The sequence below is a fragment of the Chenopodium quinoa genome, unplaced genomic scaffold (genome assembly GCF_001683475.1).
Source record: "Chenopodium quinoa cultivar QQ74 unplaced genomic scaffold, ASM168347v1, whole genome shotgun sequence".
NCBI classification, from domain to species: domain Eukaryota; kingdom Viridiplantae; phylum Streptophyta; class Magnoliopsida; order Caryophyllales; family Amaranthaceae; genus Chenopodium; species Chenopodium quinoa.
In genome coordinates, this window is record NW_018743283.1 from 1,920,081 (window position 1) to 1,947,209 (window position 27,129).

Consider the following 27,129-nt stretch of genomic DNA (forward strand, 5'->3'; position numbering starts at 1 on the left):
TGTTCTTTAGATATGAAAAAAATATATAAAATTGGATGTTCGTTACAAAACAACTATATGTTCTTTACAAAATAACTGCATGCTCTGTACAAAATAGTTACATGTTCTTTTTGCATTTTTTGGCTGTACCAAGCAAGGTATAGCCGCCTGCACCTTAAAATTTTTAGGAAGATTCAAGGTTGAAGATACAGATAAGACGAACTTTTAAAAAAAAATCGGATGTTCTATAAAATATTGTACATCCGTTATAAAGTTACCCTAAAATGAACAAAAGTTACCCCTAAAATGAATAAAAGTTACCCAAATATGCATAAAAATAACCCAATACAAATAAAATTATTACGCTTTATTAGTAAAGAATCACATTTTAAATAACTAAAAATCAATTATTAGTGATTGAACGTGATTAAATTACCTTTATAAAACTTTTCTTGTTGTCTATTTATATAAATACTAGTTTTGTGCCCCGTGCATTGCCCGGGTTGTTTATTGAATTTCAAGATAAATATTTATATATGTATCAAATTTTAAAATATATCATTGATATTTTTTTCAATATAAATATAAATATATATATATATATATATATATATATATATATATATATATATATATATATATATATGTGGGGTTTGTTAAATATCGCCCTCAATTTTCTAACTAACGCCCGCAAAATGAAATTAAATTACGTATTTAAACTTATTATAACGATTATAAAAATAATTAATTTTACCTTAATTTCATACTTTTACTGGACACAAAATTTTTTACCGCTCTCTCTAGTGGTGAACGGCCACCGACCTTCATCGGACAACCACCCCAACCACCGTGAAATCAAACAAATATTATAAATTTTGCAAAATCAATTTCGTTAGATCTTATGGACAACAACAAAATACCAGAAACACAACCTTTAACGCTTGCCGAAGGCTCGTCGAACCGATCAGATGCGGTACGTTGCGTTAATTTTTTAAAAAAAATCGAAACCCAGAAAACGCCTAGGATTTTCGAATGACCTAGGCTGAAACGCCTAGTTTTTTCGAATATCCTAGGATGTTTCGAAAAAACTAGGCGTTTTAGCCTAGGTCATTCGAAAATCCTAGGCGTTTCCTGGGTTTCGATTTTTCTTTTTTTTTTTTAATTTTTTATTTCACGTATTGGTTGATTGTCATTGGATTTTATACTTTTGAAATTATTATTGTTATTAAAATTAGTTATTATTATTATTGTTATTGTTATTATTATTGTTATTGTCATTATTATGGTTGAAAGTTTTTTTTATAATTAGTTGTATTGTTATTGTTGTTATTACTGTTAGTCGTCTTCTTTGGTTCCAACTTTTATTAATATTTATATAGGATTCTGAGTCCGAGGATGGTGACGGTGTGGACTATAGTGGACATTTTTTGACAAACGAAGTTTTTCCGAGTTTTGAGGATGCTGTTCTATGGGCACAAAATGTTTGTCGACCGCTCGGATTTATGTCAGTGAAGGCTTCTTACAAGACCGATAAGAGTGGTCGACCGTATCGATATGTGAGTTGTGATCGTGGAAAAAAGGGCATGATAAGAGACATGATGAACGCGATACGCAAAGACACCAAAAGCAAGGCAAACAATTGTCCCTTCAAACTCAAGGTTGAGTATGTCAAAGTAGTAAATGGTTGGAAGCTTAGTTGCTTGAACGGAACTCACAATCATTCTTTGGTAGTTTATCCCGAGGGACATTGACAAATTAGTGGTCTTAGTATTGCTGCTAAGCAGGTAGTGCGTGACATGACTCGGGCACAGGTGCCACCTCGACATATCATGAGAACTCTTGTAGAAAAGTTTCCCGGAGACCATCCTAACATCAGGCATGTCTACAACTGCAGAAGTAAAATAAGAATGGAGCAATTTGAAGGAAGAGAAGTAGTTCACCAGGTGCTTCATTTGGCCAGATAGAGCAAATACCTCACTTGGGTTTTTACTGATTCCAACAATGTGTTTCAACATGCTTTCATGGCACACCCGATCATGACAAATTTGCTTTGCACATACCCGTACGTGATAGGTATGGATTCCACTTACAAGACGAATCGATACGGCATGCCATTCTTTGAGATTGTTGGGGTTACACCGACTAATCAAAACTTTCTTGTTGCATACACATTCATGAGGCCAGAGTCTCAGGAAAGTTATCGGTGGGTGCTTGAGGTTGTTGATCGGTTATCATAGAGAGCCATCGGTACTACTAACAGATAGGGAGCTTGGCCTTTGTGCAGCGTTGAAGAGTGTGTTTCCAAACACAAGACACATGTTGTGTGTGTGGCATATTAACAAAGATGTTGAGGCGAAGGTTACTTCCATGTTTGAAAAAAAAGGAGATTGGTGCCAAGTTCAAAAATGGGAGGTGGAGGCTTGTGATTAATGCTACATCTGAAGAGGCATATAACAGAGAACTTGCAGTGCTGAAAACCAAGTGGAGTCGATGGTCGAAAGTGATTGAATATGTTATGGACACTTGGCTCGTACACAAGGAGAAGTTTGTATTGTTTTGGACAAACCAGGTACTACACTTTGGCAATGTTAACAACTGCAGGGTTGAGAGCCAGCATTCAGCATTGAAGTGTTGGATTGACAGTTCAACAGGCTCTTTGGACACGGTTTGGGCTCAAGTGCACTGCTCGATTGAGAACAAGATCATAGCCATTCGTAATGGATTGGAGGCATGTAGAACAAGTCATGGTCAGAAGTACAAGCATAAGCCTTTACATCAGCTGAACGGAAAGGTATCCCACTATTGTCTGTCTATTCTTCTCGGTGAGACAAACAGAATGCGAGGGTTGAGTACGGATATTCATCGACGCTGTGGGTGTGCTCTACGGATATATCCAAGACTGGAGAAGAGTTAGACAACCCGCGATAGAATCACATCCATTTCGGGTGGCATGCCCGAGCTGACGATACAAGTACGCTAGTGTGGCTGAACCCCAGGAGTATCTCGTCAACCTCTCCAGGTTATGCTCCACAAACAACTCAGTGAGAAAAGAAGGGTGGGTACGACAACCGCTCTTGTCAGTAAAGAGCGTGTTACCCAAAAGGACCCACATGTAACCAATGACCTGAACCTCCTCTGTAGTCTCTACAGTACGACACCTATCAAAAATCTGGTCAGTATGGACGCCACCATTCCTATATATGGCAGTCTGAGTCTTGACCTGTAGCTCCTCTATAGTCAACTGTAACAACTCAGCTGCAAATGTCCTATACCGGTCACTAGATAGATCCTCGGCAACCATATCACCTTCAACCCGAATACCAAGTATGTGGTAAACGTCGTGCAACATGATGGTCATCTCACCAAAAGGTAGGTGGAAGGTGTTTGTATCTGGCTGCCATCTCTCCACAAAAGCAGAAATCAGCGGAAAATCAAGGTGGTCGTGCATAATGCTCGGCAGGTGCGACAACCCAGTCTGTCGTATCCGCGAAGCAGTGTCTGCCGTAAATCCCTCCATCCATTCACTCAACAATCTACACACACTAGCTCTAGTATGACACCGCAAAAATCATCGATCATGCCCGTCCCAAATATATCGAGAAACATGGGCCCCAAAACTAGGAATAACGGTCCCAACATCGGGTCCACCGTCCATCGGCCCCTGAACAAGCCAAGGCGCTACAAATCGAGGTGGTCGTGAACTCGTAAATCTCCCATCAGGACCTCTCGTCACGACAGTCGGCTGCTCCTCAGCATCAACATCAGCATCAACATCATCGTCCTCAGGTCCATCATCATCGTATCTCGAACCTGAACCCGAAACCGAGCTAGTAGTCCTCAACAAAGGATTAGGACCGGCTCCCTCCCGCTCATCCAAATAAGTCCCAGAACTACCCGCTTCTCTGTCGCGCTCCGGTAAAGAACTACCTTCCCGTATACTAATCCCCGGCCCTCTATCTCTCCTAACCGACGCGTTAATGCCGCGTGATCTAGCATGCCGTGGACCAGAACCCTCGACTACATTCAAAATTTAGAATAAAATGGCATTAATACTAACAAAATCAACCAACTAATATTTTTAATAATTAACAACTAAATATTCAAACTTTCAACCAAATAATAAACTAGTACACATATCATCCAATTAATTATAACAAAATCCAACAAATTTCTAATAATTAACAACTAAATATTCAAAATTTTAACCAAATAATAAACTAGTACACATATCATCCAATTATTTATAACAAAATCCAACAAATTTCTAATAATTAACAACTAAATATTCAAACTTTTAACCAAATAATAAACTAGTACACATATCATCCAATTATTTATAACAAAATCCAACAAACAATATTTCTACATTATTCCTTAGTTAGTCTTGCATTAGCCGACATAAAGTAATGATATAATACTAGTATCACCATCAACTATAAGAAAGAAGAAATAATGACCGAAACCAAACTATCATTACACATTCACGTTAATTCGAGAAATCTAAGGAACTTGCACATAGACTAATCAAATTGCCGATTTTAAAATTTCTATCGGTAAAAAAAAAAAAAGCTATCTTTCTAGTCAATTTTGGAGTAGGGTAAAGTCAACACAATCTTGAAGTAACGGAGCAAGCAACATTTAAAATCTAATCAAAACCCATTTTCCTACTCACATCTTTATAGTAGATAAAAAAAAAGGATCAACAACTATAGGAATATAAAAATCAGCCAATAACCATTGCTTATAGTATGAAAATCTGAAAAATGAAAAAGAATCAAGAATGCTCAACAAGTATTTTCATATAGATGAATTCGAAATCATATTTAATCCTCATCAACTATATATCAACACAAACCACCCAAAATATCAACAAAACTTCAAACTAAACATCACGAAAATTCTCAAAAAAAACTTCCAAGAAATTCTATACAGGCATCGAGATAGATAGTAATGGTTGGAACATCTACGAGGCTAATATCTAAAACAATAATAACTCTTAATCAATCCAACAGCACTTAAAGAAAATCCATTATATACAGAGTACAAATATTGTCAACAACGTCATTTCTCAAACACAATACAACTAACTACTACATATTTATAATCCGATTGTAAAGTCATATTAAAATGTATAGGGTGTGAATATATGAGCACAAAGCATAGATATCTCACTACTTTGTTACACAAGATGCTAAAACCATTTATGATTGAATTAAAATTAAAGCATTACAAAAATTAAATCTACACTAACAAATCCCAAAATCAACAACTAAAAACCAAGCAATTGAAGTCCTTCACTTTAGTTGATTAAAACCCAAAAATCTTGAACTTTAGTTGATTATTTAATTTCCAATTTCCAAACAGTTCTTAATAATAATAACAACAACGAATTTACAAATTGAAAGCCAAGCAATTAAAACCCAATACCAAAAAAAAAACGAATTTAAAAAAAAAAAAAAAAAAACCTAGGCAAACGCCCAGTTTTTTCGAACAACCATGGCTGAAACGCCTGGTTCGTGCGTACAACCGTGTGGTTGTACGAAAAAACTGGGCGTTTCACCTCAACCGCCCAAATTTTTCGTACAACCACACGGCTGTACGCACGAACTAGGCGTTTCAACTATGGTTGTGCGAAAAAATCAGGCGTTTGCCTGGATTTCAGAAAATAAAAAAAATAAAAAAATCTCAAACCTCTTCTCCGCCGGCAATTGACTTGCCTTTGTCCTTCCGCGGCATTATCACGGTGTAGATCGGCACTCAACCACTGCTCCGGCGCTTTTATCTGCGGTGATACTGGTGGCGGCGGTGGATGTTGTGGTGGTGGAGGTGGATGTGGTGGTGGTGGTTTGTTTAGAGAGAGAATGAGAGTGAGTAAGGAATGAGGGTTTTGTTGGGGGAGGGGGGTAATTTTGTTTGAGGGTTATTTTTTTTTTATAAAAAGGGTAAGATTGTAATTTTAATTTATTTTGCGGCCGTTAGTTAGATATTCGAGGGCGACGTTTAGCTTTCCACATATATATATATATATATATATATATATATATATATATATATATATATATATATATATATATATCATTGATACAAAATTAGTTAAGAATTGATGTGTTTTTGTGACGATTTGCTATCTAGTTACCATGTAATGAATAATAATAATAATAATAATAATAATAATAAATATTTGATGATGATACTACAATTAATAGCAAAAGGAACATTTATAGTATTCAATAATTTGTGGAATATTAAAAGAAAGGTGAATTTTCCTCAAAAAAAAACAAAAAAAAAGTGAATGTTAAAAATTTTACTGATAGAAAGTTTTATTTCGGAGAAATGAAGGAGTAAGAGGAGATAGAGGAACTGATAAGTATTGCTCGTTAAATTTCTCTTGCATGCCACTCTATATATAGCATGAGTATTCAACTAAGAGTACAATGACTTCATACATATAGACAATATGGGTTCACAAGGGTTGGACTCATATATGCATTGTAACATCAAATCAATTATTGTCATTCACATTGCCTTCTAACACTCCCCCTTGAATGCCCATACTTATACACAAAAGGTATTTGTTGCCTCATTAAAAACCTTGCTAGGTAAAACCCTTATGGGGTAAATACCATAGCTAGGGAAAAAGAGTACAACGATATAGTATTATATGCTTTGGTATACTGCCTCGTTAAAAACCTTGTCAGGAAAAACCCGGTGGGATAAAAACCTGATCGAAGGGAAAAAGAGTGCAGTACATATAATACTCCCCCTGATCTCAGCATAGTTCACGAAGATGTCGCATTCCGATTTTGTGAACTAACTGTTCAAATTTCTTCGAAGGAAGTGATTTGGTGAAAAGGTCGGCAAGATTTTCACAAGACTAAATTTGCTGGATATTTATTTCCTCGTCCTTTTGCAGATCATGTGTGAAGAACAGTTTTGGGGCAATATGTTTCGTTTTATCTCCCTTAATATATCCTTCAGTTACTTGAGCGATACATGCTGTATTGTCTTCAAAGATGATGGTTGGGTCTTCTGTTATTGCGTTCATTCCACACTCCTTTTGGATATTACTGATCATCGACCTCAGCCACACACATTCCCGTCCTGCTTCATAGAGGGCTATCAACTCTGCATGATTTGATGATGTCGCGGTCAATGTCTGCTTTGTTGATTTCCATGATATTGCAGTGCCGCCATAAGTGAATACATATCCATTTTGTGACTTGGCATTTTGAGGATCTGATAAGTATCCAGCGTCTGCATACCCAATGAGAGCAGCATCTTGTTTTGGTTGGTAATATAAACCAAGGTCTTGTGTCCCTCGTAGGTACCGGAGTAAGTGTCGAACTCCCTTCCAATGCCTATATGTTGGTGCATTGCTGTGCCTGGCTAACAAATTCACAAAGAAAGCTATGTCGGGTCTAGTATTGTTAGCTAAGTACATTAAGGCTCCAATTGCACTTAAGTATGGTACTTCTGGACCCAGAATCTCTTCATTTTCTTCTCGGGGTCTGAATGGATCATTTTTCATATTCAAAGAACGAACAACCATTGGGAAGTTGGTTGGGGTTGCTTTGTCCATGAAGAAACGTTTCAAAACTCTTTCTGTATAGTTTGATTGATGGACAAAAATTCCATGACTCAAGTGCTCAATTTGTAGTCCAAGGCAAAATTTAGTTTTCCCAAGGTCTTTCATCTCAAATTCTTTCATCAAGTATTTTGCAGTTTTCTCGAGTTCATTTGGGGTTCCGATGATATTTAAATCATCAACATAAACTGCAATGATAGTGAATCCTGATTGTGATCGCTTTATGAAAACACAGGGACTAACTTGGTTGTTTTTGAATCCTTCTCTCATAAGGTATTCACTCAGACGATTGTACCACATCCTTCTAGATTGTTTTAATCCATAAAGTGACCTTTTTAGTTTTATGGAAAGCAGTTGTCTAGGCTTGTGGTTTTCTGGTAGTTTTAGTCCTTCGGGGACTTTCATGTAAATGTCCGTATCGAGTGACCCATACAAATACGCAGTCACTACATCCATTAATCGCATTTGCAGTCCTTTTGTGACTGTCAAACTTACCAGAAATCTTAATGTAGTTGCATCAACCACTGGAGAATATGTTTCTTCATAATCAATCCCTGGAATTTGAGAAAATCCTTGGGCTACAAGTCTTGCCTTGTATCTAACTATTTCATTTTTCTCATTACGTTTTCTCACAAATACCCATTTGTATCCAACGGGTTTTACACCTGCTGGTGTAAGGGTTATTTTCCCAAAAACTTCTCGTTTTTCAAGTGACTTTAACTCAGTCAGCATTGCCTCCTTCCACTTTGGCCAATCACTCCTACGTCGACATTCTTCTACAGTTCTTGGTTCAACATCATTTTCATCAGACACGATGTCGATTGCGATGGAATTTGCAAATGTTTCATTAACAATAACATCTTTCCTATTCCACTGAGTCTTTGTAGAGACGTAATTCATTGAAATTTCATTGTTATCGATGTTTTGAACATCTTGTTCATTCCCCGTAGGGTTGTCTTCTTGTTCGTCCCCTTTTGGATTATCATCATTTTCTTTACTTTCATCCACATTTGGTTTTTCTTGACCTTCTGACGGGGGAACATCATTAGTCTCATTTTCTATTCCATCCAATCTTTTCAATTTTCTTGGCTTAGAATCTTTTGAACCAAGTGGTCTTCCACGCTTTCTGCGTGCCTGAGATTCATTTTCTATGGCCTTATTACCAGTTGGGATTTCAATACGTGCAGGGGCATTTTCTGCTGGTATATGTGATTTTGTCACCTTCTTTGTGTCCACAAATGCATCAGGCAATTGATTTGCAACACTTTGTAAATGAACAATTTTCTTGACTTCTTGTTCACACATATTTGTTCGTGGGTCTAACATCAACAGTTGTGTTGCATTCCAAATAAGTTCAATTTCTTTCTTACGTGGGTCCACTTTCTCTCCCCCTAAGGATGGGAATACTGTTTCATTAAAGTGACAGTCCGCAAATCTAGCCGTAAATAAGTCACCAGTCAATGGTTCAAGATATTTAATTATAGAGGGGGATTCAAACCCGACATAAATTCCCAACCTTCTTTGTGGACCCATTTTTGTTCGTTGGGGTGGAGCAATGGGAACATATACAACACAACCAAAGATTTTTAGATGTGAGATACTTGGTTCTCGACCACAAACAAGTTGTAGTGGTGAGAATTTATGATAAGCTGTAGGTCTCAATCTAATTAGCGCTGCTGCATGTATTATAGCATGTCCCCAAGCAAATGATGGCAATCTTGACCTCATTAATAATGGTCTTGCAATCAATTGTAATCTCTTAATTAGTGATTCAGCTAGACCATTTTGTGTATGAACATGAGCTACTAGGTGTTCAACATCAATTCCAATTGACATACAATAATCATTAAATGTTTGGGATGTAAATTCCCCAGCATTGTCAAGTCTTATTTTCTTTATTGTATGATCTGGGAATTGTTCTCTTAATTTGATGATTTGGGCAAGTAATTTTGCAAAGGCAACATTTCTACTTGAAAGTAGACTAACATGTGACCATCGTGTTGAGGCATCAATTAAAACCATGAAATATCGAAATGGTCCACATGCTGGATTAATTGGCCCACATATGTCTCCCTGAATTCTTTCCAAGAATTTTGGAGATTCAGTAGCAATTTTGTTCATAGATGGCCTTATTATTAATTTTCCAAGTGAACATGCAGAGCATGTTAATTCATCTGATCGGGGAATTTTGACATTTCTTATTGAATGTCCAACTGAATGTGCTATTATTCTTTGCATCATCCCAGTTGCTGGATGTCCCAAACGATCATGCCATAAAATAATCAAATGTTTGTCATCTAACTTCTGGTTAGATACCATATTGATTTCCACGGGTCGTATGTTTATACGATATAACCCCGAAGAGTATGCTGGCAATTTCTCATATATATGTTTCTTGCCATGTTTTTCTGCCGTGAGGCATATATACTCTTTTTGATCTGTTGTCATTGTTTCTAGATGATAGCCATTTTGGCGTACATCTTTAAAGCTTATGAGATTTCTTCGAGATTTACTCGAATATAAAGCATTATTGATTATTAATTTTGTTCCATTTGGAAGCATTATACAAGCCTTTCCAGATCCTTCAATTAATTTAGCTGACCCGGAAATGGTGTTTACATTTGCTTGAAACAACTTTAGTTGTGAAAAATATTTTCTATCTTTTAAGATAGTATGTGTTGTTCCACTGTCCAAAAGGCATTGATATTCGGAACTAACTTCAGGTAGATCCATATCTTCATAAAATAAATTTGAGATTAGTTTAGAATAATATCATACAAACTTTTATTGATGATAGAGATTTAAAGTACATGACTAGAAATTTAAAATACAGGGAACTAAGAAAATACATTAAAACATAGCATATGTTACATTAGTAGATGAGAAACCTAAGTATTGTTGTTTTCTCCAAGAATGAAATCATTTCCAATTTCAGCATTATCCATGAAATAATCAGACACATCAAGGCTGGGACAAGGAGCATTTTCCTCATTAACATAATTTGCTTCTGCATTTTTCTCTTTGCCTTTTACAGAAGCCTGGTAAAGGTCTACCAAATGTTTGGCCGTTCGACAAGTACGTCCCCAATGTCCTGTCATGCCACATCTGTAACATGTGTCTTTTCCTTTCGAAGGAGTTTGTTTGTGGCTTCCATATGACTGTCCCTTCTGTTTTTCAAAATTTTTGAAATTACTGTTTCTTTGAAAATTATTTCTACCACGACCACGGCCGCGTCCGCGATAATTTCCACGGCCTCTTCCACGGCCATTGTAATTTCCACGTCCACCTCTTCTTGTAGCATTTGACTCGGGTGGATAGGAATTTGTTGCATTTGCCTCATGATGAGTGGCCAAAGACCCAGTTGGTCTCAGGTTATGATTTTTCAACAAAAGTTCACTATTTTGTTCCGCAACAAGCAATATACTCATTAATTCATTGAACTTTTTAAAACCTCTTTCACGATACTGTTCTTGCAACAGTATGTTACTTGCATGAAAGGTAATGAGTGTTTTTTCAATCATCTGTTCATCTGTAACCGGATGATCACAGTATCTCAATATAGACACTATCTCATGTATGGTTGAATTATAATCAATTACAAATTTGAAATCCTGGAACCGTAAATTTGTCCAATCAAATAATGCCTTAGGCAGGAGCACCCTTTTGTGGTGTCCAAATCTTTCATTAAGGCAATCCCATAATTCTTTGGGATTTTCAACCATCATGTACTCAGTTTTAAGGCATTCATGTAAATGATGCCTTAACAACACTAAGGCTTTTGCCTTATCTTGTTCAGTGATAGGTTTTTCAACCGTCATTGCAGAAGAGGTAGCATCAGTTGTTTGACCAGAGGGACTTTTATTTTCTTTAACAGTGTGCTCCAAACCTTGAGCTTTCAAATTCATCATTGCATCCACTTTCCATTCCAGAAATTTCTTTCCAGATAAATCTAAGATGCTGAACTGTCTTTTCATAAGGTCTCCCATTTTAGCTACAACAAATTTCATGATAATTAGATTATAATAACAAATTATATGTACAACTCGCATGTTTAGTTCTTCCATATTTATAATTAAGTTAATAAGACACGTGATAATTAAATTTAATAATAATAAACCATAAATAATATAGTCTTTTCTCCCCCTTGGTTTATTATTGTGAGTAATTATATGATTAGACAAAAATTAATCATGTTAGTTGCAAAAAAAAACAGCAAAACGACAACAATGACAGTAGTAACAATAATTATAATGATAACGGTAATATTATACAATGATGATTAATAACAACAAACAACATAATAAAACAAAAACAAGTTTTTAATATACTAAAACGACAAAATAAGTGAGTTTTACTTATACATAATGACAAAAATTAATATTGCTACTAATAGAACTACAAGTGCCGTAATTAGAAGAAAATATTGTTTTATCTTCCTTAAATCTTCTTCAAAAGTGAAGTTGTGGGTGTTTTGGTTGCCGTCGTCGGGGAACATATCGGAGAAGAAGGGGGTGAAAAAAAAAATTTAGGTGATTTTTGGATAAAAAGTGGGAGGAGATAAAGGATTTGTGGTGAAATTGGGGAAAAATCCGTCTTTTATAGAGGTAGGTTTATCCGTTACTGTTCTGTACAACTGTAAAAATATCATATAATAGTCTAACGTACTGGCATAAAATTATGGTCCATATATATATATTTATAATTGTAAAAGGTTATCACACTGGGAATGCAAGCCATAGTGGTCCGAGAGCCCTAATATCTATAAAAGATCATGGGTTCGAAAACGGAAAGAAACACAAAAAAGTATGTAAAAGTAAGAAAAATAATAAGTATAAAAAGGCTGCATCTTTTTGTTAATCTAGTTAATAATAATATGCATGCAAAGCTACTACTTAGCAATTAGAATAACTAAGATAAAAATTTACGTAAAATGAGTATGTAATATCAACATGGATCAAACAAAGAAACATCAACATGAATAAACAAAAGATGATAGTAGTAAATTCACAAGTAAGAGATCTTTCACCGTTGTTTTTTTTTTTTTTTGAGGTATATATAGTAAATGTTTGAGTTTCTTTTATAGAGGATCCCAAATATGGGCAACTATAGAGCATACTCCTCGAAACAGTTAGAAGTAGATAGTATTATTTTGTTATAAATTTTTATAAGTAGGTATAAATATACCTGACTGAAAACTGGTGCTGATAACGTGTTAAAAATTTTACTAATAGAAAGTTTTATTTCGGAGAAATGAAGGAGTAAGAGGAGATAGAGGAACTGATAAGTATTGCTCGTTAAATTTCTCTTGCATGCCACTCTATATATAGCATGAGTATTCAACTAAGAGTACAATGACTTCATACATATAGACAATATGGGTTCACAAGGGTTGGACTCATATATGCATTGTAACATCAAATCAATTATTGGCATTCACATTGCCTTCTAATAGTGAATTGATTAAAAGTGAAAATAAGATATTAACATTTGTAGTATGCATAAGGAACAACAAGGAAGCAACAAGAAGAACAAAAAGGAACTAAGGGAGAAGCAATTTAACGTATCAAAAGATTATCAGCATTCAAATTTACAAAATAAGCTTCAATTTCCAGGCTAATGTAAGTCAGGGCATGTTTAGGGCCCCCGTGACCTCTAACCAAATGCAAATCCTCAGACATACATTCCATACCCATACTAACCCTCAATGTGTAAGCAACTGTTTTTGGTGTTCTGTAAAATGGGGCGGTGAACTTGAACTTTTTGACCTCGTCAAGACCTCCATATTCTTCCATGTCTAAGAAAACAAACTCAGATACCTTGTCATCTAAGACAATCTTAAGCCATAGTCTATGTTCATTAGTCACGTTATAGAGAGTAATGTCCAGGGGTATACTGACAGGCAATCCTGAGATGAAGCGCAAAGGACTTACTGAGTCAAAGCCAAGAACAACAAGCTCTGCACTGATGTGTCTGATTTCTTCAGTGAGTACCATGTCTTTGAGTATAAATAAGTCACGCAGTTTTTTCAACTGAAATTGATCACCAGTTGCATCAAGAGAGAAACTGCCATTGGACGATAGTTCTGCAAGTAGGTTCACAAAGTCCGAACATGCAATGGATTTTGCATCCCGTAAGTGGCACACCGAAGCAACCATAGTAGATAATTTCTGTAAGGTTTTGCAATGCATGCGAGAGCTTGAAAATTGCAGCAGATAGTTGAGAAGCAACAACTCCATTATAATAAGCTCAACATCTTTACTCAACCCAATGAACCCGTATCTGATAGCTAGAATCGCTTTGTCAAGTTTCCCAAGTAGCAAGTCCAAGTCGCCCAATTGATACAAATGACAATTTTTGGAAACCTCAAAGTGTCTCCATACCCTCGTGAGAAGCTTCACTATATGGATATATTGGAAGGCAAAAGCTATTGCACCAGCATATGCAAAAGAGCCAGGCCTTACAGCTGCAAGAGATTCTTTACAACACCTGAGAAAACACAAAGTTTGCCAAGTTCTCAATTCCAAGGGAGAGAGAGCAACAAACAGTCTAATATGCAATCACTAGGGTAAATTTGTGAACACCATACCACCTCCTCAAATACTTGATGCTAGAAGGTACAAAAAATGTGAACTTAGTTACTAGTGAGTGCCTGCTAATGCAAATACAGGAATAACTTACAAGAGGAGCAAAACTTGCCAAATATGCAACAGAGGAAAGAGCATGAACAGCAGAACAAGAAACTGCTTACAACAGCGTACAAAAAACCAAAAGTTAAGACAGGCTAATAAAGAAAACAAAACCATTGCAGAAGCTTCACAAGAGTTCAGACACCACAAATTTACAAGGGTGCGATAACGTCAATACATGCAAGTTATCCAAATCCTAGACGACAAGTGAACAAGTACAAAACCATTAACGACCATTTTGACTAATACCATTATCCCCATGCCTATAACATAGACCTAGAAAGTGGATATATAATGGAAAAATGGATATTAAGATATGTGTGCCTTTTTCGTGGCTCATACCATTAGTCTATAAGTTCACATCATATAACAATTAAATGTTGGTCTACACGAGAAATTTTTATTTTTAATCCAAGAGTGATAAAAGGTAACAAAATGGCACAAAGCAATTGCCTTATTGATCTCCTTCGAACTCAAACAGTTGAGCTCAAAATGGCAAAGGTCATCTAAGAACACTCTCTCTTTACAAAAATTATTACTTGTCAGAACCAAACAAAATCAGACTGGATCAGATCAAATATTCAGACCAGATAACACTTCCATTAGTTCCATTTATTTATTACTGTCTTTGTTTCTGAAAGTTCTTAACACTTTTGACGTTGGCTTTATTCACAAATATCACCTTAACCATCATACATATACATGTGGGGTCATCATAGATCGTCTCAATATGAAGTTTCAGAATATCAATCTTTTATAATATTTACAAATAAATTATTAGAGATATTAATAATCTAAGTTTTACATTGACAAGCTTGAAAGAATACAGTGTCACGAATTTTCATAAACGGGGGTAGTACAAGATATCTTTTATTGCATATTAATTAAAAAAAATATGAACAAACTTGGAAATGAAGCGAACAAGATCCCAATTTATACTGTTTTTTCTTAGTGTTGTAATAATATGGTCAAAGAGTTTAGTCACACCAGATCACCAGACCTTAACAAAATCATATCTAAACACCCTATTTCAGGTGATGAGAGCATATACTAAGCTGATGAAAGGATCAATGATCATGCATATAATTAATTCCCTTTTCCCATCCCCTCCCTCCCCCAGACTACTATTTCAAATTTTAAGAAAAGGGGGGTGGGGGGGGGGTGGAGAGAAGGCACAAGTGTGATCAAGGTCAAAAAAAGGCACAAGAGTGATCCCCTTCTGTTCACTTCTATATCACACTTTCAAACTCAAAATGGCAAAATATACTCCCCACACCAATAAAAAATCTCTTGTATGTTTCAACAATGATGCCAGTCTACTATTCTCTCTATCCTTTCTCATTTGATCCTGTTCTAAGGGTGTACTTGAAATAGTTTGTTTCCATCAGCATTCAATCCTGAACTATTTCCATCATACTAAGCTTGAATAGAAAGATCATACAGAACGAAAAGAGCTCAAAGAAACAAAAGGCACAAAGTTCCATCCTCACACACCTTAAAGCCTTAAACACTTCATTTGTATATCCACATTTTACCAGCGGCCATAACCTCTTCACTGTTGCAAGAACAATTTGTATTGCACTGAAGACATGCACAGGTGTTTCCTGCTGACCTTTTGCAGCTGGAAGTACCTCTGGTTGAGCCCTGGTTTCAGACTGTACCTCAAATTGGTGCTCAGCTATTTAACAAAATTAAAAAATTAAAAAAAAAAAATTTGACAAGGCATCACTTAGATTCTAAATTGGCCAATGTTCAAGCAAGTATGACAATTTGATATACCGCAGCAAGACAGGTAGGCCAAAAGGGAATCAATATCCAAAATATCACCAAGAGCATAAGCAATCCGCCCAAAGTATGCAGCTGCATACGAAAATATCCTTGGTGGAATTTGATGAAAGTGCTCTTCGTGTTTGAGGGAAGCTGAAATAGCCAAGACTGACATTCCAGCAATTCTTGAGCCATAAAAGCCAGATTTTTCATCATTGGAAGGCTTAATCTGAAGGATACAGCACACTCTGTCAGAAAAGTAGTTGTGGTGCAAAATTTTAGAAGAGAGTGAAGGGGAACACATCCTACGCATAAGCCATGTGCAATGAATAACAAGAGCACATCCGTAACAAGCAAAAAAATGAAGTATGGCAACACATCATCTTTATTGATGGGAAATATTACTTAAATACTAATTTTCACTTCTGTAAACACATGGTTATACACTCATTTATGATCCAGTGATCCACCAACCTACTACTTATGTCACAGATGATAACTTCTGGCCTTTTAATGTTGTATCCTGGACAAGAAGATAGACGAACAAACACAGCACTTCTAAGAGAAAAAATTTCAGCTAATACATTAGGCTTCAACTGAGACAGGATTAGTTCCCTCATCGAAGGCCAAAGTACCAAGATAAAATCCAATTACAGAACACTGGACAAGCAAGGAATGCATAGGCATAAGGTGGCTTTAGACAGGACATAAAGAGGACATCAAACCTCAGCATAACTTACACCATCTTACACATAACCTCTACATAATTTCTCCCGCCTTACATGCATCCAACAACCAAAAATCAAATACTTGTTTAAACAGCTTATAAGAGAGAAGTTATGAAGTAACAGATTGTACACAGAAAAAAAGCAGTGACTTCACTTATTCGGTTTTTAATCAGTTCTGCTCAATTAAAACCAGGTTCATTAGTAAACATATTCACTTCAGTGAGAATCAGGTGAAGAGAAAGGACCTAAATTTGATTAGTTGTAGCACTATGTACAGAAGATACGCATAATGATGACTGAAAAAATGCTAACCTCGTTATAATGGTCCTTGACAATCCTGACTGCAAATTTGCCATGATTTTGACCTATATTGAACAATGTACGAAAGATTTCGGCTTCACTCTGGAACATTACAGGAAACCCAATAAATTAAAAAAGAATGACAGGAAGATTAAACAATGAAGAATCAAATGAAGCAATACATAGTGTTAATATGACATGACTTAACAACCTTAGGATAGATGTCCAGACTTCTAAAGAGGCTTTCAACAGTTAATTTGGACACTTTCAGGTCAGGCAATTTAACTGATCCAAGCAAATCAAAGGCTCTGGATCTTATCTGGGAGTTCCTGTCAACAAGGGTACCAAGCACCTGCAATAAGGACAAATGAGAGATTGTTTTAACTCTGAATTCCATAAATAACACAGCATAGCATATCGAAAAACACATGCAGATTATATTAACTTAGTACAAGCAACAGGATATGCTGGCAAACAGAATCTACATGCCAGAAAAGTTACATATGCAATAGAACACAAAATAATGAGATTAGCAACAAGCATAGCTGTATAGAGCGCCAATAACAAATAAATCTAGAACAAGCACAAAGCAAAGCATTCATGCTTGAGACATTACACGCAGTTCAGTCACCCTCCCCCCACCGCAATAAGAATAAGATATCAATAGGCCAAGAAGAAGTAATCATTGTACAAAATACGCTACAGGTCTGGAATTAAAAAATGACATTAGGAAGGTATGGTTTGGACATTGATTCTTATTAGTATGTTTGGTACATTTCAAAAATGAATTCTGATTCCCAATTATGCTGTTTGGTTGAGCCATGACAGTAAAGGAACAATAATACAAAGTATATGTTTCCCTAATTAAGTACTTTGTATATTATAAAGGAAAAATTGACAGAAATATTATGACCTTTGCCCGTTCCGCCATAAATAAAACCACCTTTTGATAATCCCCCAATAAAACGACCTTTGCACATCATCTTCCAAAAATAGGATAAAAAACCGGTGACTTGTTTAATAGGTTATGGAAAGACACATGTCACATCATAATTGGTTAGATTTTTAATTTCAATTTTAACATATATATATATATATAGGGGGAGGCTCTCGTGAGAAATTTTCTTATGTGAGAATTTTTCTTATGTGAGAACACTCTTTATGTTCTAAATTTTTACTCGTATGTTCTAAATTTTAAATCTGATGTTCTAAACTTTTCCTTAGGTGTTCTAAATTAAATCAAGTGTTCAAATTTAGTACTCACATGTTCTAAACCATATATTAGTTAAGTTTAATATCATAAATTTTTAAATAACTTGTTCCAAAATTTTAACTTATATGTTCTAAATTTTAAAATGTGTGTTCTAAGATTTTTAATTATATGTTCCAAATTTTAAAGTGTATGTTCTATTTTTTTATTCGTATGTTTTAAATTTTTTACTCACACTTTCTATATTCTATATCAGTTTGTTCTAAATTTTTATTCACATGTTCATAATCTTAAGCAGATGTTCTAAATTTTACTCATATGTTTAAAATTTCATAAAGTAGATTTTATAAATTTTTAATCACTTGTTCTAATTCTTAAATCAAATGTTCTAAACATATAACTCAGATGTTCTAAATTTTAATTTTAGACACATGTTCTAAATTTTTACTCGTATGTTCTAAACTTTTACTCACATGTTCTAAATTTAAAATCAGTTCTCATATAAGTATGAATTCTCACATATGAACCTATTCTCACCGGATCCCTCCCCTATATATATATATATTTGATTTTAATAATAATAATAATAATAAATAAATAAATAAAAACTCACCCTCACCACCACTTCTTCACCGTGAACACCCCATTGCCATGGAAGCTCTTACCATGGAAGCTCCACTGACCTCTACCATGAAAGCTCTGCACTGAAACCCAAACCCCACCTGGTCACAAACTCGAAAGCTTTCTCCAGCTGTCCCACCACCAATCCAACACCCTCTTTAAAATCTCCTGCTTCCCATTCAACAAGGCGTCATCAACAACTCGCCATTTAGCCTCGTCGACCGCCGCAGCGCCATAATCCCCTCCAGTTCAACCCTCCCATCTCCGACCATGACCCTCGCCAATCTTTGAAACCCTCCCCATCTCCACCCCTTTTTAATGGGTTTCAATTACGGTGGCCGGTGGGTAAGGTTTTGGGCTAGTGGTGGTGGGATTGGGGACTGGGGTTTTGGGGTTAGTGGTGTTGGGTGCAAAGTGGGTAGTCGGAAAAAGGATTTCGGCAGGGTGGTCGGTGAAGGGGTTCCGGGAAGGTGGTGGGTGGGGTAGGGTCGCTGATGACGGAGTGGGAGGTGGCTGTTGGGGGTTTTTGTTGTTTTTTTTTTTTTTTTTTGAGTTAAAACCAATTTATTCATAAGAAAATTGTAAAAAAAATAAAATAAAAAAATAAAAATAAAAAAAACTTACCAATTTCAAAGTGACACATGTCATATTAACCTATTAAACTGGTTACCAACCGGTTTCGTCCTATTTTTTGGAAGATCAATGTTAAAGGTCGTTTTATTGGGGGATTATCAAAAGGTGGTTATATTTATGGCGGACTGAGCAAAGGTCATAATATTCATGTCAATTTTTCCTATTATAAAAGGAAAAGAAAAACTGTCAAAATTCTAAATATAAATAAGTGTTTTTTTTTAAGCCTTCCAGATCGAGTACAGACAAATAACCGGGTCAAAACACAAAATTTACGAATGGTGATTGAGAATGTAAACCAAGCCCAAGATCCAAGCCTACTACTTCCGGAGCTTCGGTTATGGACTATATTTTTGTCAATCTGGCAGAACTATAAAGTTTTTTTGGTGGTTACTTATCCAGTTATCCATAAAGAGAATTTTTTTGCGTCAGAATTACTTTACCACTACTACGAAAGTCTTTCTAGAAGTGAAGACTGGTTGCTAAAAAACTAGTTAGCACAACTAATTGATGAACAACAGCTTCTCACTGAAAGCTAAAAAAGTTGGTTAGATTAAATTTGTCCCACAAAACAAGTTGTTTGTTGGCACTTAGAATATGTTTGGATAGAGGGAAATGGAGGGATGCATCCTCCCTTGTTTGGATACCTAATACAAGGAGGGAAGGGGAGGGAATTGGAAGGATATATTTTCCCTCTACTTTTAATGAATCAAATCCCTCCATTGTTGAAGAGATTTGGAAGGAAAATGGAAGGTCTGCTTCTCCCTCCCCTCACCTCCCTTTCCCTTCCCTCTTTTTCCTTCCCCTCCCTTTCTCTACACTATTGTTATCCAAACATAGTGTTATTGTTTGATTCCATTGAGAATAGGACCTTCGTTAGATGTAACTCCATGTCCATGCTTTGGTAAGAAAATAGTACATGATTTCCATATGATGGTTTACAAAATTAAAAAGTTGATATCATAAGCAGTAAACTTTAAGAACTTGTAGGGAGCATTAGCTAGCTCCTAGCTTTAATAACAAACTAAAACTTTGTGGAACTCCCTATAATATTTAGAGAGAAGGGTATTCACTATAAATTGCAAGACAGCGTAAATTGTTTATCAAGCTTGTTAATCCAAGACCTTCACATTCAACTTTTGTAAACATCGTAATGTTACATTGTAAAAAACTTGAATCCTATAAAAATCCCATGTACCAGAGAGCAAGCCTTTGCACCTTTTCATTGATAGGCTCAACCGCATTCAAAAGGCGCACTCAGGCACGCCTAAGCCCAGGCGTAAGGTGCAGCACCAGTAAGTAAGACACTGGTTTGCGTCTAGTTTGCGCCATGTCTGCAAACTAGTGTCTTACCTAAACCTACAGGTGCTGCACCTTAGGCCTGGGCTAAGGTGGGCTTATTACATAAAAGGAGAGTAATATAATTTTAAACAAAAGAAGGTTATCTCAGAGCAATATACCTCATGTTAAAAAAAAACCTAAAATGTTTATGGTAGTATAAAAAGCATACCATATCTATATGTGCCTCTTTCATCACTACACATCCAGAAATTGCCATGCAATGGATTGTCTTTAATGCCTCTAACCTGGCAATAACCGAGTCGTCATTCAGAACATAGCTCAATATATTAACCGCATCAGGAGCAAATCGACCAGAGATGACACAAAGCATTTGCAAGGAGATACATGCAACCCGTTGTACCTTCAGGATAGCCATACATATTACACAGGGTCAGCTAGTGGCATGATGGGAAACATATTTAACATCAGAATGTGCAGTCCCTCCATCCCAAACAATTGTCTTACAACCAATTCTACAACTTTTGTTAAAATTGTTTGGGCAGTTTAAAATGGCCAAGTAATTTTGGGTGTAAAAAAAATAAATAATAAAATTAATAAAAAAAATAAATATGAAGTACAGTGAACAAAAACAAAAGGAAGCCATCAAAAATTGGCATTAATAAAACCTAAAATATATTCCCACTATTCCATTTTCATCACTGTTGTCTAAGACTGCACAATTTTTTTTAAAAGCTGGTTATTGAAATTGAAATCAAGAGTGGCAATTTGTAATGCACTAGATGAAGCCCGCACGGTTTGTTAGCATTTTTTTACAAAAAATATTTTTCATATTTATGTGATTAAAATTGTTATTATATTAGTTTTAAAATATTAGATAAAATTCCTAATCTCAAAAGATAATATTTTGTATTTAATTAATTTAAACTTTAAAATTTCATTCGCCAATTTTGCTTACGTGGCATTTGAATTATTTAATTGGATACCACTTAAATTTATAATCCTACATGGCGTGCTAAGAAAATTAAATCCTACGTGGCTCTCTAAATACTCGGGGAAAAAATCTCCCCTTTAAACATATATATTAGATTAGATTAGATTTGTATATTAAATGAACATATAATTGTCCAGTTGAGAAACGCATAATATGGAATGAAAAAAGTTACTCCTACCAAATCACAATATCTTCCACAGAGAAATGTCAGGCTTTTTTATACAGCACAGTGATGAGTAGAGAGAGAGAGAGAACAACGAGATATATTTCCCATACGGTGAGGAGAGAGAGAAAGAGGAAACCACTTGCTAGAAAAGGAATGTCAACTTTCTTTTACCAAATCCAAAACTGGAAGCATTAAAGTTATTATTAAAGTAGGTAGTAGCTAAGAGGTCAGATAACATGATATAAAGCGAGAGAGACACTAGTTTTTCATGGACATAAATGCCTTTGTAACAATTGGTGAATAGAATATCATTTGGCTAGGCTACGCTCTAAAGTTTGTAAATGCATTAGTTTAGGATTAGCTTAAAAAAAACATGAAGTAATACAAATTACTGAATTAGAACACAACCAAAATTTTGCAATTACCTCGCTGTATTCATCCTCTAGACCATGAATAAATGCACCAGCAGCAACACCAGCATGAATTTCATGTGATTTTGAGCTAAACAGAGCTAAGGATTGTTTCACTTTAATTGCTTCGTCAACCTTTTTGTTAAGGGTCTGCGACAAAATATCTTCAGATACATAAGTAATTTTTCCCAGGGCAGTAAAAGCCTCCACCCTGACTCCCACATTCATATCTCTGACCATAGAACATATCTGTGAAGCCAAACCAAGCAAAACTTTGTTAGCAGATCTATGAAGAAAACAATTAATGGCAGTTACAGGATGGCACCCACTAAAGACATAATGAGGAGATGAGTACCATGATCACCACAAATACAAGACAAAAAAAAAGGATTAAAAAAAAAAAAAAAGCATTCCTCTACTCATTAGCCCACATCACAACCTACAATAGGCAAGGGCTGACTACATCACAGTGAGTCACAACATCAGTCATCAGGCCAATGAGGCATCAGGGTGCCTTTGAAATAGATTTGTTGAAGATAGCAACATGGTGATTCATGTATTGCAACGTAAAACACAATCAAAGCAAAACAAAACCAAATAAGTTTAGATATAGGACGATACAGATCAGTTGTAACTTAAAATGCCTCGGTGATTAAACGTCCAACCATTTAAGCTTATCAAAATCATTAATCTGTTTTGTTTTAGTCCAGAGTTCAGGAGTTACAAATAGAGATGCTGTAGGGCACCATGTACATTAAGAACTCAGGGTAGAGTTCAACTTCCAGGACCAAATTACAGCCCCTCACAGTTTTTTCATCTCAAAGAAGCATCTCAACTAAAAATATAGGAAGTCAGGATCCAATATCCCCAAAGTTCCAGCTTTATCAACCTAAAACATGTAGAGCATGTTTGGAAACTGATTCAATAAAACATTACCATTTCCAAGTGTTTTGGTAATAAGGTTTGGGTAACAATTATCATTACCTAGGGATAATAGTTTCCACCTAGTTGTTACCTCTCTAAAACAAAAGGTATTAATTACCATTACCCTCCTCAAACACAAAAAAATTCCGGCTTCTCTCTCTCACTTCCAAAAATTTCATTTTCTCTCTTTTCAGCTCTCTACCTCATCAAATGTTATCTTGCAAGTGATTCCTTTCACGAGAAGAAAGGGAGTTCAATTTAAGTGATTCATTTCCACGATTAAACCAAACAAATGAAAAGGTAAGAGTTTGATAGTTTCTTTCCCTCTCTTAATTGTTTCCTTTCCATTCTGTTTTCAAAGTTTGTATCAAATGCCTCTATAGAAGATACAGAACAAACTCAAACCAGATGTAACAATTTTTTTTTTATCTATAGTTTGCGGCTATAGACTACTCTAGGCTTGTAGAGGGTTAAAGAACCTGTAGATCATTTATTTCAGAATCATTTGAAATATTTTGATAAAAAGATGTGGGTGAAAGGATAGAATTATTTGAAATTTTTTTATAAAAAGATGTGGATGAAAAGATAGAAAAATACATGTATTAACAATCACAAGTGCGGACAAATAGGTATTTCATGTGCCATTATGTAGATATACTCCTCATAAAAATTATTGTTAAATAATAAAACATATATCCTATTTAGTCCAAGTAATTATGCAACTAACTTACAAATACAGAGGCTGGTAAATGGTTTTTCTTAGCATTATAAACTCCTTCAAAGAAAGATACATAAAGTCGATAGCCAATCAAGCATTACAACTAAATATTGAAAGGCTTTTATACTAAAGAAATTCTCCTATGTCACAACATTACTGCTGCACAAATCTATGCTGCAGCACTAGCAGCAACAGAACACCCAAGTAAACATCACAAAGACTACCAAGTAAACATCACAAAGACTACCAAACATACATATTGAATTACTTAGGTCATGTACCAGCAAAAATACACCATCTGAACAGTCTCTCCTATCTTCTTCCTCTTCCTTAGATGCAGCAAGCATGCACCCCCACGTTCTTACCTGAAATATAGATAAATAAATAAATATATTATTCATGGGATTCAATCACTCCTAGTATTGTTAGTTGTCACTATACCCCCTCCCTTCTTAGTTGTGGCAACCAGTGCCCGAACTGCTGAAAACATCTACCACACACGAAAAGTCGAAAACGCACCTGAATTATGCTCTCTTTCTTTCAATTCTCCACAACTTACTTAATGGCTCCAAATATACCACATTTTAAGGCAATATATGTATTTTGTATTCTAATAACTATTAAAGCTAAATTGTGAGTCTTGCACCTAACATGATACCACATTACTATTATTCCAACATATAAACCACAAAAAACAATCAAATGAGTGTGTGAATAGTGTCAAATTCCAAACGTTGCAATTAAAAAAAACGGAGGAAGTAATAACTCACTGCACGAAGAGCAGCCAAGCGAACATAATCATGTTGATCAAGAAGAAGCTCAACGGCACGAAAATAACACCCTTCAACAATCTCAGAATCCTCAACCACAACCCCAGAATGACAAACACCCACCAACCCCTCCAACGCAGCTTGACGAACACAAGGGTAAGGATCCTTAGTAAACCCTAGCATAACCGGCAGCAACAAATTGGGAGGAATCGATAACTTGATCACATTATTCAAAACCCAAACCCGAGCCGAAACGCTCGGGCGGAAACACAGAGAGATGACAAGACTGTGATCGAGGGAGTCGGCGGCGGAGAGTGAGGCGAGAAGAGAGAGTGCGGCGGCGGCGGCGATGGCGGAGGAAGTGGGGTCGGAGAGGAGGGAGGTGGTGAGAGAGGGGAGAGTGGAGGAGAGAGAAGAGGAGAAGGGAGGGTGGTGGAGATGGAGGGAGTGGAGGAGAGAGAAAATGTGGTGGTTGAGAAGGAGGGAGGGGGAGTTGGTAAGGGTTTCGAGGATGGCGGAGATGGTGGAGGGTGTGGTTGAGGGGTTGGTGATGAGGGTTTGGAGTTGTGAGAGGAGTTGCAGAGAGAGGGTGTTGGTGTTGGTGGTGGTGAGGTTTTTCTGGGTTTCCCGCCATAGTTGTTGCTCCATTTTTGCTCACTGGATTAACAGTTCATCTTGTTTTTAGAGGCAAAACGCTAAAACGCCTGAGATTTTCAAAGCGTTTCTCACTAGGAATTTCGGTGTTTTTTTTTTTTTTTTTTTTAAGTTGGGCGATTTACTTTTAATAATCTCAAAGAAGGTTTATTATTATTTAATAATCTAAACTATGTTATGTGTTTGCCTACAATAGTCTCAACGGTCAACAACAAGTCAATAACTTGTTATAGCAAGTTATCATGACACGTGTCAATTGGTCCAAAATTTAAAATTAAAAAAAAATAATAATAATAATAATAATTGTTGCCTACCTTAAGTCCTTAACCTCCACCACTCTAACTCCTAACCTACACTGCACCAACTAACCAATATCGCCATCCCCTGCTCCCTCAAAACCCAGGCAGTAGCCTTGACTTCATAACATCGCCATCACCAACACAAGATTGGTCCTAAATAAATAAAAAAACATTAAAAAAATAAAAAAAAAAAAACCCTAATTGTTGCCTACCTTAACCTCCACCACTCTAACTGCTAACCTACACCGCACCACCAACCAATATCGCCATCCCCTGCTCCCTCCAAACCCAAGTAGCAGCCCTGACAACCAGAGCACAACCCTCCTCCACCTCGCAGCCGCTACACACATCAAACCACCACCACCTCCAACTCCAACCACCATTAGAGCAACTACAGACGCAACTCCAGCCACCAACACAGTAGCGGCAACCGCAACTAACTTCAGCCACTAGGAACAACACAGCAACCACAAAATTTCCCTAATTGCGACCGGCGGTGGTAAGACGACGATGTTGTGTCCGGCTTGTTGTGGAGATGGAATTGGAGTCTCCTCCGATTGAATGATGTCGTTGCCATTGTTGATGAGGAGAGAGAAATTGAGAGAGTTGAATTAGGGTCGGGGAGGGGTGGGTGGGTGATTTTGGGGATCGGGGAGGGCTGGGTGGGTGATTTCTAAGGTCGGGGATGGGTGGTAGAGGTCGGCTGGCCGTTTTTGGTGATAAAGGGGGTTGTTGGGTGGTTTCTGATGAGGTTAGAGGGTGGAGAGAGGGTTCCGGAGAGGTCAGGGGGTGGGGAAAAGGGTGGCTAGAACCGCAATTTCTATCCTACTCCGTGTACTCCAGGTTTTATAAAGCTAATGTAATTTTGATGTTAACTCTTTGTTACTTCAAATTATGTATATGTTATTTTTAAATATATTTATGTTATTTTGCCCTTTTCCCATTCATCTTCCTTCCGCACTCACTCTCTCTTCCTCTCGGCTACTCCAACAAAATCATACACTTTCTCTCTCCTTTCTTCTTTCAATTTTTGGGTTTTTGAGGAATCAACCTCACTCTCACTCTCTCTCTTTTGCTCTCACTACTCCAACTCTAAATCAAACACACTTTGTCTCTCCTCTTTTATTCGTCTAATTTTCTTTGTTTCTTAGAAATCAATTGATCTGAAGGTAATTTAAGGGTTTAAATGTGTTTATGTCTAGAAATTTAGTATCTTCTAAAATGTTTGATTCTCTTCACGATACCTTAAAACTCAACAATGCTAATATTATTTTGATGTGAATTTATTATTATTTCAATTTATATATATTTTATTTTTAAATAAGTACATGTTATTTAATGTAACTTAAAAATAGCATGAGTTGAGGTTAAAGTAATAAATAAGTAAAT

The 27,129-nt window shown here is 36.2% G+C and overlaps 3 protein-coding genes across 3 annotated transcripts; all 3 read right to left on the reverse strand.

Moving 5' to 3' along the window:
- Positions 1-2,860: 2,860 nt before the first annotated feature.
- On the reverse strand, positions 2,861-3,496 carry LOC110735453 (protein MAIN-LIKE 1-like). Its single transcript, XM_021915643.1, has one exon. The coding sequence runs from the start codon at positions 3,494-3,496 to the stop codon at positions 2,861-2,863; it is 636 nt and encodes a 211-aa protein (XP_021771335.1).
- A 6,956-nt stretch (positions 3,497-10,452) lies between these two features.
- On the reverse strand, positions 10,453-11,550 carry LOC110735454. Its single transcript, XM_021915644.1, has 2 exons — positions 10,758-11,550; positions 10,453-10,655 (listed from the first exon to the last, which is right to left on the reverse strand). Exons 1-2 carry the CDS (start codon positions 11,548-11,550, stop codon positions 10,453-10,455), a joined length of 996 nt encoding a protein of 331 aa, XP_021771336.1.
- Positions 11,551-12,324: 774 nt separating this feature from the next.
- Positions 12,325-26,767, reverse strand: LOC110735428 (protein SIEL-like). Its single transcript, XM_021915620.1, has 9 exons — positions 24,788-26,767; positions 24,299-24,382; positions 22,391-22,624; positions 21,017-21,208; positions 17,257-17,397; positions 17,058-17,147; positions 16,030-16,246; positions 15,745-15,928; positions 12,325-14,050 (listed from the first exon to the last, which is right to left on the reverse strand). Exons 1-9 carry the CDS (start codon positions 25,433-25,435, stop codon positions 13,120-13,122), a joined length of 2,721 nt encoding a protein of 906 aa, XP_021771312.1. The 5' UTR covers positions 25,436-26,767; the 3' UTR covers positions 12,325-13,119.
- Positions 26,768-27,129: the final 362 nt, after the last annotated feature.

Excerpts from the sequence above, each read along its gene's own strand:
- LOC110735453 (XM_021915643.1), bottom strand. The coding sequence starts at position 3,496 with ATGGAGGGATTTACGGCAGACACTGCTTCGCGGATACGACAGACTGGG.
- LOC110735454 (XM_021915644.1), bottom strand. The coding sequence starts at position 11,550 with ATGGGAGACCTTATGAAAAGACAGTTCAGCATCTTAGATTTATCTGGA. Across the intron at positions 10,656-10,757 it reads AAATAATTTTCAAAGAAACA|GACATTGGGGACGTACTTGT; the intron begins GTAATTTCAAAA and ends GTGGCATGACAG.
- LOC110735428 (XM_021915620.1), bottom strand. The coding sequence starts at position 25,435 with ATGGAGCAACAACTATGGCGGGAAACCCAGAAAAACCTCACCACCACC. Across the intron at positions 17,398-21,016 it reads AAGAGGCACATATAGATATG|GTGCTTGGTACCCTTGTTGA; the intron begins GTATGCTTTTTA and ends TCCTTATTGCAG. Across the intron at positions 16,247-17,057 it reads TCAAGGACCATTATAACGAG|ATTAAGCCTTCCAATGATGA; the intron begins GTTAGCATTTTT and ends TGTATCCTTCAG.